General features: G+C 38.7%; 1 protein-coding gene across 1 annotated transcript in view; it reads left to right on the plus strand.

The window, feature by feature from the left end:
- The window catches only part of LOC139153837 (collagen alpha-6(VI) chain-like), a 270910-nt gene that overhangs the window by 112369 nt on the left and 145805 nt on the right, over positions 1-12736 (plus strand). The window contains 5 exon segments of the mRNA XM_070728258.1: positions 7927-7980; positions 8074-8145; positions 8648-8674; positions 9009-9053; positions 9187-9240. Of these exon segments, the coding sequence (XP_070584359.1) occupies positions 7927-7980; positions 8074-8145; positions 8648-8674; positions 9009-9053; positions 9187-9240 (252 nt within the window).

The raw sequence follows: 12736 nt of genomic DNA on the forward strand, positions 1-12736 counted from the left end.
GTGAAGGGCTCTTCTGGTGAAATATCTTTGGACATTTTCAAGGGTGTTGATGTCTGAGATGTGGTATGGGTTCCAGACAGATGAGCAGTAGTCTAAGATGGGTCTGGCAAAAGTTTTGTAGGCTCTTGTGAGTAGAGTGAGATTGCCTGAGCAGAAGCTGCGTAGGATCAGGTTAACAACTCTAGAGGTTTTTTTGGCAATATTGTTGCAGTGAGCTTTAGCACTTAGGTCATTCGATATTAGTATTCCAAGGTCTTTTACAGAATGTGGGTTAGCAGTGAGAGATTGTTTATTCAGTTCGTATGTGCGGTTAGGATTCTTTTTGCCAATGTGGAGGGTAGAGCATTTGTTGGTTGATATTTGAAGTTGCCAGGTCAGGTGTTAGACCAGTCTGAGACAAAGTCCAGGTCTTTTTGGAGGGTGAGTGTGTTATCAGTAGTGTTGAAAAGTTTCACATCGTCGGCAAAAAGAACACAGTTGCTTTCGATATGGTCACAGACATCATTGATGTAGAGAATGAAGAGAGTAGGACCTAGTACGCTTCCCTGGGGAACGCCACTTATGACAGGGGCGGGGGTGGAGATGGCGCTACCAATTTTGACAATTTGTTGCCTATTTGACAGGAATGCAGTAATCCAGTTGTGGAGGAGTCCTGAGATGCCATAGGATTTGAGTTTTAGGAGTAGTTTGTCGTGGACCACTGAGTCGAAGGCTTTGCAGAAGTCTATATAAATTGCATCAATGGATTTTCCTTGGTCGAGCAGGGTAGTCCAAATGTTTTTGCAATGAAGTAGTTGTAGGTTGCAGGATAGTTTCTTTCTTAATCCAAATTGTTTGTTTGAGAGTAGGTTATTAGATTCTGAGGGTGATTGATCGATTTATGATTGATTCCATGATTTTACAAGGGATGCAACAAAGAGATATTGGTCTGTAGTTGTCCACTAGTGAAGGGTCTCCTTTTTTGAAAATGGGGATGACTATTGCTTTTGACCATAGCTTGGGGAGCAGAAGAAAGTTTCCTTAGGAAGTATGCACAGAGACCGTCTGGTCCGGCAGATAGGGAGGGTTTGATGTCACGGATTGCTTTTTCTACATTGTCTACAGTGAAGAAGATTTGGGTTAGGTTTTTTAGTGGGTTAGAGGTGCGATTTGCGAAAATGGGAGAAGAACCATTGCTGTTGACAAAAACAGAGCCGAAAAAAGAGTTGACGAGGTTGGCCTTGGATGGGTCATCATGGTATTCTTTGTTATTGGGTCCTACGAGTGATGGAATAGGTCTGGAGTCATTGAGTTTGTTGTTGATGAAGTTATAGAAAGCATGGTTAGACTTGGTGCGAAGGAGGCTTTCTTCTTGTTTGCTGTGATAGCTGAGGCATTCTGCTCTTATTCTTTGGCATATGCTTTTGTAGCAGACTCTAAAGTTGGTTACTGGGCTTTTTTTGTTTCTACGCCAGAGGGATTTTTGGGGGGTTTGTAGTTTCTTTATCGAGACAGGTATGTTATTTTTTTGTTTACCTCTGGAAGAAGTGAGTGGCACATGTAGTTCGATAAGCCTTTTGATTTGGAGTAAAAACATATTGTAGAGATCATCAGTGGTGATGCAGTTAGAGAACAAGGATTGCCAATTAATAAATGAGAGATTGGCGTCTATGAGTTCATAGTTGGCTTTCCTGAAATTGTACTTAGGCGCCGCATACTTCAGGTGAGTGTTTAGATGATGTAGGTTGAGGTTGAAGTTGATCGTACTGTGGTCGCTGTTGGAGTGTTCTTTTGTATGCAGTCCATAGATAGCACTTTTGCTGTTGCAGAATATGAGATCGAGACAGTGGTTGAGTCTGGTGTTGTTTGATACTAATTGTTCTAGTCCTAGGCTGGTGATGGCGTTATAGATGGTGGTATGTATAGGTTCAGTGGAGCATTCGTTTAGTGACCAGTTGATGTGTGATAGGTTGAGGTCACCAAGGAAGATAATGGGATGGGGGCAGGAGGTTGCCCAAGTTAGGAGGGAGGTTAGTTTAGTTGCATGGGTAATGTCGTAGTTTGGAGCTCTGTAGCACAGTAGGAAACGGAGTGTAGTGTTGAGGGAAATGTCACAAACTAGGCTTTCAGGGAGGATAAGATCTTGTGCAACTTGAATGTTTTTTAGATTGAGTGAGCTTTTGTAGAATATGGCTACACCACCCCCTCTGCGGGATTCGCAGTCAGACCGGAAGACCAGGTAGTTACTTTGTGTGATGATGGAGCCAGGATATGAAGAGTTCAGCCATGTTTCACAAACAAAGATTAAGTCAAATATGTTTGTGTCAAGTAGTATGAGGAATTCAGACAATTTGTTGATTATGCTTCTTGCATTGATTAGTTTACATTTGAGATTGAGTTTATGGTCAAGGGAGCGATTGGATTGAGTTGGGTTGAAATTGGATTGGAATGAGGTAGTAAGAGGCGCGCTATCTGATTTGTTGCTTGAAGTGCTGGGGGGGGGTCCGTTTGTAGATGAGGGATGATAGGTGGAGAAGATGGTTGAAGAGGGACAGTGGATTTGGAGAAGAAGGGAGGATTATGAGTTTTGGTCCTGATGCAATCAGAGCAGTAGTCAATATAGAGGTTAGTTTCACCTTGGTCACAACGTCTCCGGTGTTCGGCCCGTAGTTCACGAGAGTGGATGCGTTGGAGTAGTGTTAGGTCTGGTCTGGATCTGAGTTTGTTGTAATTTGCGTTATTTCTGGTGATGGAGTTCATGGTCCTGATGAACTGTTGTTTGGTAGTTTCATTTTTGCAGACTATTCTGCACAGCCGGGGAGCCATTGTTCCATCACTGTACTTTAGTACAGGGCCGCTTCTAGAAACCGCTAAGATATCGTCGGGGTGATTGATTGAGGATGGTGGTTGTGGATGATACTACGAATATTAGATAGATTGGATTCCCCATTTTCCTCTAGGCCAAAAAGTATGGCGTTAAGGCGTTTTTGTCTCCGTTCCATGGCATCTTGCATCAGGGTGGAGATGTTAGTAGTAGGGCTTGGAGATAGAGGCTGTGGTGGAGTATAAAGTGGTGGTGGCGGGGTGGTGTAGGGTACTTGTTTTGGTGTTTTAGCTTGTATCAGATCTTGGATGTTTTTTTCTATGGAGGCAAGCCGTGATTCCATGCTTTCTGTGTATGATTTTTTGAGTTTTAGAGACTGTTGATTGTATTACATCAGATAGATTGCCAAGGGAGTCTGGTTTGGGAGTACAGGATGGGCAGAAATAGTAGAAAGAAGGATTATCTTGAAGAAAAGTGGCGACATGCTTATTTATGTTAAGGCAGGTATGTTGAGCTGATTTTTTGCAGGAGTGACATTTTATAAATCCTTCTTGTGTATTAATAGTGTTGTTGCAAATAAAGCAGATGTTAACAGAATCATTTACTTGATTTGCTTGGGTTTTTTTCTTGGATGGCATAGCTGTTGGTTGAATGAGAGCGATTTGGAAGTGACTGCTAGGTTCCTTTGCAGCCACTAGGGGGTGTAGGAGCAACCTGTAGGGATCTGTAGCTTTGAATGAGAAAGGTTTTGGAAGTGACTGCTAGATTATTTACAGCCACTAGGTGGGGTTTGAGCGTCACTGCTAGCTGGGCGATTTTAGGGTTATGAAGGACAGAGGTTATGAAGAACCAATAATTGAGGAGCAGAGCTGGTCTTCTAGCCACGTGGTAATGGCGGAGGTTGGGGGGAGGTCGCCAAGGGCAGTCTGCTGGGCTTCAGTGCTTCGTTGGGGGGGGGGTTACTGAGGGCTCCGGAGGCTCGAGGAGTCCCCCTGGCTTCTGGTGCTCCCGGTAGAGTCAGCTGGGCGTCGAGGGCTTCGGGGGAGGTTGCTTATAGCTCCGGAAGCTCGGGGGAGTCCTCCTGGCTTTGGGCGCTCCCGGAAGGATCAGCTGGGCATCGGGGCTTTGAAGGAGGTCGCTGAGGCCTCCAGAGGCTGGGGGGAGTCCTCCTGGCTTCGCTGGGGGGAGTCCTGGCGCTGGGGCTCTGGGCCAGTTTCGCGTCAGGCAGTCAGCTGGGCGTCAGGGCTCCCGGTAAATAGCTGGGCTCAGGGGAATCCTCTTGATGTCGGGTCCCTGGGGGGATCTGCTCAGCGCTGGGGCTCTGGGCCAGATTCATGCCAGGCAGTCAGCTGGGCATCGGGGCTCCCAGTAGCTGGGTATTTTTTTTTATTTATTTTTTTTGGTGTCGGGTCCCCAGAGAATCAGCTTGGCGTTGGGGCTCTGGGCCGGTTTCATGCCAGGCAGTCAGCTGGGCGTCGAGGCTCCCAGTAGCTGGGTATTTTTATTTTTATTTTTATTTTATTTTGGTGTCAGGTCCCTGGGGAATCAGCTCGGTGCTGGGGCTCTAGGCCAGTTTTCGCACCAGGCAGTCAGCTGGGCGTCGGGGCTCCCGGTAGCTGGGTAGGTAGCTGGGCTCGGGGGAATCCTCATGGCATGGGGGGGTCCCCAGGGGATCAGCTCGGAGCTGGGGCTCCGGGCCGGTTACAGTACTCACCCTCAGGACCACTGAGCCAAGCAAATTTTCTTTATTTTTATGTTTTTTTGATGTTTTTCGCCATGGTCTGTCAGAGCAGCAGTTCCCTCCCTCCTTCTTGTTACCCACTCGGTCGCTCGTTCTGTTTTTCTGTTTTTCTGTTGGTGGGCACTAGTCACAGAGCACCTGTTTTATGTTGTGTGTGTGTTTATATTTTAAAAAATCAATTTAAAAAATACAACAGTGATAGCTTAAAGAATTATATTTTCTTCCATTAGTTAATTTGTAACTTCATTTAGTACAACCAATCCTTCAATTCATTGATCTTTGAATTAAGTCTTATTCACTATTCATAATAATTATAACCATATAATGTACCATAATGAATTTTAGAAAGTAAATAGATTTTTAAAAATCTATTTACTTTCTAAAATTCATTATGGTACATTATGGTAAATCTATTTCCCTTCTTTATTAAATCAACCATTTTCATGTTTCCAACTCACTTTTCTTGCTTCTTCCCCCTTTTTCTTCTTTTTGTGTTTATATCTCCATCTTCTTTTCCTCCAAGCTTCCCCACTCTTTAAAAATAGTACTTGTCCAATTCTAACTTCAATTTTTATTCCTCTTTCCTCTATATTACCCCCTTCTTTTTTTTAATTGTTTCATTCATTGACAATATTTTCTCCCCATTCTCTTTTGATCATTGTAAAACCCAGTAAAATCATCATGAATTATAATATATTCATTAATTTGTTCATTTGCAATATCTTTTTTCTTTTTATCAATGTAGCTTTCAATATAGTCATCTATCTGGTTATTCTATTCTAAATCTATCTGGTTATTCTATTCTAAATCCACCTCTTTTTCTGTCTTCTTCTTTATTTTCATTGTTACAGATGTTGTTAACCTCTAGTTAACAACATCTAGTTTATCCTTAAAGCCATTGTTATTCTTTAGTTCTTTTTCTCTTTCCTTTTCTTCTTCTTATTATGTATTAGATTTGTATGCCGCCCCTCTCAGTAGACTCGGGTGGCTCACAACAATTCTCAGTCCCAAAAAACTCTTTTAAAATCCCATAAGGTATATTTTATGTCTTTTATGTCCTCATGAAGGTCTTTTTAAAATGCCACCAATTCTTCATAATTGCTTGCCTCCATCTCATTTTTATCAAGAATTCATTAAGTATTACAAAATCCAGGTGTTAACAGATGCCTGCTCCGACAGCCTTTTTAGTATATCAGTCTCTACCTTTAAAGTCCCAATCTGTTATCCTTTTCAACGTTCAAGTTTCTTCAAAGTTCAATCTAATAAAAACAGATCAAAGTTGTCTTTCAGAAAAATTACATATTATTCCTTGCACAGTGCTTCTCAGATACCAAAATAATTTCCTTGTTGAAGGTCAACAGCTGTAAAAACATCTATGAAAATTTCCCACTATTGCAATTATTCCTCCAATCTGTAGATGGTACCTATGCTTCCAAATCTACTTTTTTATTCCATATTTTTCCTCAATGTTTAAATCAGTTTTGACCACACCGAAAATATTCTCTTATAATCTTCTTTACCGAATTCTTTAAAAGTACTTTATAGTCAAAATCCAGGTTTTCAATTATAATTCCATCTCTTTTTTCCCCTTGTAAAAATTCCATGGTTTCCCATGGTTCTCCGCTGCTAGCTAGCCACTTCCTATACTTTCAATCCTTTCAGTCTTTCAAGCTTCTATTAGCATTTGCACTAACCAACACTAAATTCAACTACTCCTTCGCTCTCCAGCACTCAATCTTGTACCTTCTTTCCCAGGTGACTTCTCTTTTTAAAAAAAACAATCCCGCCATTTGTGGCTGGTGCAACTAAGATGATATTTTGAGTGTCGTCTTCCTTTGCTACTGGTGAGAGGACCTTGTCAGTTCCTCAGGTGGTTTGCCACTTTCCCCAACTTATCACTTAACTTTGTCCCCACCCGTACAAGGCAGTTCTGACCTGGTTTTAATTGAGGCAGAACTCCTCTAACTGCAAGAATATCAGAATCCCCCAGCAGAGCACAGTGAACACCCATCTTGCCACAGCATTTGGCCATGCCCTCCTCTCACTTACTAGAAATTCTTGATATTTAATTTCTACCTGTAGAAAAGTTCCTTTAATGGTTTACCACTTGAAAGATAGCTGGAATTGGTTAGACCATACTGAAAAACATCTAAATGCAGTCACTTGTTAAGTCTAACATGCATTTGTTTCTTTAGGTTAATAATAATAAACAGATGTCTCCCACCTTTAAGGCCATCCCATTTTTCATCCAAAATTATTCAAGGCTCAAATCATTTTAAACAGAAACATTAACATTGAGATAAAATAAAACAATATCATCTGGAAAATTGCTGGAGAAATGAAAAATATGGTGCATTTCATGTTATGTCAAGAGGTAGAGAAAATGAAGGATTGGAAGGAAGTAGTTTCCAAAGTTTAGGAACTATATAAGAAAAGATATCTGTTTCTCAGATATTTAACAATAAATCATAATGGCTTCAGAACAGGTCTTTCAATCTTTATTTTTTATGTGTCCTTGAGTGAGTATTGACTCCTGGCCACTGCCTGGGGAAGACCATGAAGTTTTCTTGGTAAAATTTCAGAAATTATTTGCCATTGCTTTTCTTTCCTTAGGTTTCAAGAGAGTGACTGGCCCAATGCCCCCCAGCTCACTTCATGCTGACAGTACAACTAGAACTCATGGTCTCCCAGTTTCTAGCTTGTTACTTTAACCACTATACGAAGCTGGTTCTCTCAATGTTCTTCAGATCTGTAAAAGTCTAAATCAATTATACATAGAAAAAAGTCTATTCATTCATTCGTTCGTTCGTTTGTTTGTTTATTTATTTATTTATCTATTTGACTTCTATGCAATCCCGAAGGACTCAGGGCAGTTTACAATAATATGAAAAAGTACAGTTAACAATAAAAAGAAGTCAAGTACAAATTAAAATAATAGCCCCAGTTAAAACCTACAACCCAGCAATCCAATGAAAACATACATATCATTCAATACAATTTGACCATGAAAGATGTACAATTCATGGCCCCCAGGCCACATCTTCATAGCCTTTTGGAAGGCCAGCAGGGTGGGAACGGTATGGACATCGAGGAGGAGTTGGTTCCACAGAGTTGGGGTGGCCACAGAGAAGGCCCTCCCCTGTGGCCCCGCCAACATGCATTGCATAGTCAATGGGACCCAAAGAAGACCAGCAATGTGCAATCTTATTGGTCTCTGGGAGGCATACGGCAGGAGACTGTCTTGTAAATAAGGGTTGACAATAATGCTAGCAGGTTGTCTTCATCACAGATCATTAGTGTATCCTTTAGCCATTTTGAAATAAAAAAATTCACTTGAATATATCTGTTATTTCAATATTATAATTTTAATTGATATTTTCAGGGCATGACTGGTTTTGTGGGAGATCCAGGATACCCAGGAAATGATGGAGACCCGGTAAATTATGTTATTTTTGAATTAATCCCTCAGTGTTTGGAATAAATACATATTTGATTATATACTTACAAAATGTTTGATTTTCTGTTTCAGGGTCCCCGGGGAATTCAAGGAATTCAAGGAAAGCAAGGTGATATAGGAGAATGTGGCACTAGGGGGCGAAAAGTAAGAATTTACCCATCATTTCCTTTCGATATTTTGTATTATTCTGCTTTTAATGTATGTGTGTTACATTGGTTTTATTATTATTATTATTATTATTATTATTATTATTATTATTAATTAGATTTGTATGCCGCCCCTTTCCGCAGACTCGGGGCGGCTCACAGCAGTAATAAAAACAATATACAGTAACAAATCTAATATTAAAGTTTAAAATAACAATTTTACATTAAAAAGCCTAAAAACCCCAGTATATAAAAAATAATACACACAAACATATCATACATACAGCTACATAGGCAAGGGGGGATGTCTCAGTTCCCCCATGCCTGACAGCAGAGGTGGGTTTTAAAAAGTTTATGAAAGGCAAGGAGGGTGGGGGCAGTCCTGATCTCTGGGGGGAGCTGGTTCCAGAGGGTTGGGGCCGCCACAGAGAAGGCTCTTCCCCTGGGTCCCACCACACGACATTTTTATGTTTTAATGCATAACTGTTTAAATCTTTCAGGGTCAACGAGGATTGCATGGAAAACAGGTATAGTAAGAAAATATTTAATATGTACAAAATTTTAATTACTGCAGTTTATTTAACATTAATTTATAGCCTAAGGGATTAGATCTCTGATACATACGATAGAAAGGCCTGGATTCAAAAAGAAAAAAAATGAAATTGTAGCAAGCATTATATAAAAAATTTCATAGTATGTTAGCTGAAATGAAATTCAAGCCAAAGTGATGGAGAAAATAACTGACAGTCTTTTACTAATTTTGGTCGTCTACTGAAACTGACATATATTTAACTTCTGTGGACAATATCATGTTGGATAATAAATGTGAAAACTGAGCTGATATTGATTTTATTCTCTCAGGGACAGGATGGGTCTGATGGAGTTGGTGGAATTCATGGGGAAGAGGTAAAAAAAAGTTATTAATTTTGCTATGTGCCAGTGATGTTTATGTGTACATAAATGCATGTCAGTGTGAATTTTCACGCAGTGATAGATGATATACATGAATAAACACATATATGTGTCTATTATTTTTTAGGGACCCCTTGGATTTCGAGGACTAAAAGGCGAGAAGGGAGACCTAGGAGAAATGGTAGTATTTAAAATCTTATGTTGCCTTACTTTTGAAAATCAGTAGAACTCCAGCATTTCTGATGCATTGTTTGGCATTTGAAAGACTCCAGTGCTTCCAATTAAAGTAATCAATTTGTATAACTCTTCAAAATTCAATGGTTTCTCCCTGCCAAAATGTTTCTTTCAGATGAGGTTAGATGCTTTTGTTGAGTCTCCATGAGATACTTCTTTGGGGCAATCAATACTGTTAGAGCTGCACTTTTGGAAGCTAACCCAATCCAGCCAGCCAGCCACAGACCAATATATAAGAAGCTGAAGTCTTCAAAAGAACACACTGCAGCAGGAGTTCTTGAAAAAATATAGTTCTTCGTAGCAAATATTACTTTTCTATTTACACTATTACTTATACTCTTATCTTACTATACATAAGCCACATTATAACTAGTCAACCACTACTACCATTACAACCACAGCAACCAACAAAGACCAATGCAAAGGTTTCTTACATGTTTATATATTTACCAACCAATCAGGTTACAGCATATTTACTTGACTTACAATGATTCAGCATTCTCTAAGTATAATAGCCATTATATTGACTACAGTCCTTCTTCCTGCATTGGGATATTATATCAAGTTAGGCCTAATCCTGACACTCCTTCTAATATTCCAATTCAGCAATACACATCTTGTCCTTCATAGCTCTATGTTGTGCATTTAACAATGGTTTTGTAAATATATCTGCAGTGTTACATTCAGTTTTAATATAACATAATTTAATATTCCCTGATTGTACAAGTTGTTTAACATTTTGATATCTGACTGCAATATACTTAGTTCTTGATTTTAAGTTTTCTGCTTCTGCAAGATACATGCAAGTTTGAGAATCTTCAAATACAGGTATAGATTTTACTATATCTATGCCATAATATTTTAATAATTGGTTTATTCAAATCAACTCACAACATGCCTCTGAAAGAGCAGAATATTCAGCTTCTGCTGTGGACAGACTGATTGTTGTCTGTTTCCTAGATTTCCATACTTTGGGAATGTCTGCAAACTTAATTATAGTTTGTGCAGGACTTCCTGTCATTTAAGCTTGTAAATGAGCTATAACCATGCAAATCAGAATATTTTCCCTTCCTGATACTATATGTAAACCATGCTGAACAGTTATCTTAGTACCCTCTTAAGTGTGTGCCAATCTTTTAAACTTTTCTACTCAAAACTCCCACTGCATATGCAATGTCTGACCCAGTATAGTTGACAATATGAAGAAGACTTCCTATAATTGACCTGTAGAGATCTTGATGTCCAAATAAATAATTACATTCTTGAGCATGACAATCAGTTAACATAGGGGTTTTAACTATTTTGGCATCCTGTAACCCCACTCTATCTACCAATTCTACAATCTTTTTCTTTTGACTCAATACAATCTCCTGTTTACCTGTTTGTATAGTATCAATGACTTGTTATGATCATTAAATATTTGCATAATTGTCCAATCATCCATGGTACAAACACAAATGCCATCTACATACACAAGTATCATTATTTAGTTCTGTCCAACATCTTTGTTGTATACACATGTGTCAGCTATGCTACACCTAAATCTCATTTGAATCAGTTTTTCATTTAAACAGGTATACCATAGAGAGCCTTTTTTCATTTATACACTTTATTGCCATCCTCAAGTTCAAAACCAGAAGCTTGCTTTAGATAGACATCCTCCTGTTCTGTTCAGGTCTATGTGACCTGAATCGAAGTTTGAGACCCTGTAAAAATTTTTCCTGCATATCTGAAACTTGAAATTTCATGACTTTGCATCATGTTAGGGGTTCTTTGTATGAGAATTTCTTTTGGGGGGGGGGCGGCTTAGTTTTTGCTGGGCAAAAAACCCTCACACTTGTACTGTTCCTGGATCAATACCACCTGGACCGAAAATGGTTTATTTTAGGTACTTAAATTTGGTCTTTTTGAAAACTTTTTTCACTGGGAAACTAGTTTGAACATTTCTGCACACAATGAAATGAAAATTGAAATGAAAAAATTAATGCTTATTTTTTAATTTTGCTCATAAGAGCCCGCCACCCCGTTTTTGTTATTTTTTTTCAATTTATAGATAGTTTAGCCTTAAATTGGCATCTAGATAAGCACATTCAAAATTGAAATGTTTAATTTTGAATCCTTTTTGTAACGCTAAAGCTAGCATAATTCTCATAGATTCTGCTTTAGCAGTGGGTGAATAGGTTTTGTCAAAGTTTTGTAAATAATTTTGGATTAATCCCTGTGCTACAAGCCTTGCTTTATACTTCATACTGCAGTTAGGCATTAACTTTAATCTAAACACCCACTTAGATCCAATTATTTTTCTATCTTTGGGCAGATCAACAATGTCAAATACTTCCTGTTTCTGTAGTACTTCATATTCAACCATCATAGCTTGTTTACATCTCTAATTTTCTTCTAGTGACCTCTGTAACATATCATCATAGCTACATGGTTCACTTAAAACACTATACACATAAATACTCTGTGAATAGCCATACCTTTCTGGAGACTTCCCAATATTAGTCCTTTCTGATCGTCTGGGTAACACTCTTTCTTCACTAATATTTTGTGATTCCTCAGGCTCTGATACTTGTTCTTCTTCATCTTCAAGTTTCACACTGCTTTCTACTTTTGGAGAACTTCTTTGTTCCAACTCACTTTGACCTAACTCAGTTGGTTTGGTCTCTAAAAATATTTCCATATTCAAATGAATCTTTTCCCAATCATGATGTTTTTCAAAATTTGCACTTCTTGATATAACCACCTTTCCATAAGAAGTTGAAAGCCTGTATTCCCTGGAATGCCCATCATATCCCACAAATCTAAGCTTTTTCCACTTTGGCTGTCCCTTTAACTGTTGTTCTTCTGGAATTAATACATATGCAAAGGAACCAAAAATTATCAGGTGTTGTAAACTAGGATTTTTCTTATACAACCTGTAATATGGAGTCTGGTTTATACGTGAGCTTCATGTCCTATTAACAAGATGGTTGCAGTGTTTATTGCCTCAGCCCAATAAAGAAAAGGCAAATTTGCATCAGTTAATAACTCATATGTTAATGTTTAATACTCCTATTTTCCTTTCCACAATCTATTCTCAACAGGTTAATAGGGATTAGTCAGTCTATGTAATATACCTTTTAATCTAAGCCATCGTTTGAAATGTAAACTAGTAAACTCTCCACTTCTGTCTGTCTGCAATTTTTCAACCTTACAGGTAAACTGTCAATCATGTTAACCCATTCCCTGAATTTTACAAATACTTCACTTTTGTATTTTAACAATATACAAAATGTATACCTTGAAGAATCATCCACTAGAACAAAAACATATTTAGCCCCTCCTTGACTAGTTTTGTATGGTCCAGACAAATCCCCATGAACCAACTCAAAAGGTCTGTTTGTAATTCGTGTGCTAAATCTAGGAATAGGAAATCTTTTTACTTTTACTTTGCTGCAAAC

This window comes from Erythrolamprus reginae, chromosome Z (genome assembly GCF_031021105.1).
Source record: "Erythrolamprus reginae isolate rEryReg1 chromosome Z, rEryReg1.hap1, whole genome shotgun sequence".
Lineage (NCBI taxonomy): Eukaryota > Metazoa > Chordata > Lepidosauria > Squamata > Dipsadidae > Erythrolamprus > Erythrolamprus reginae.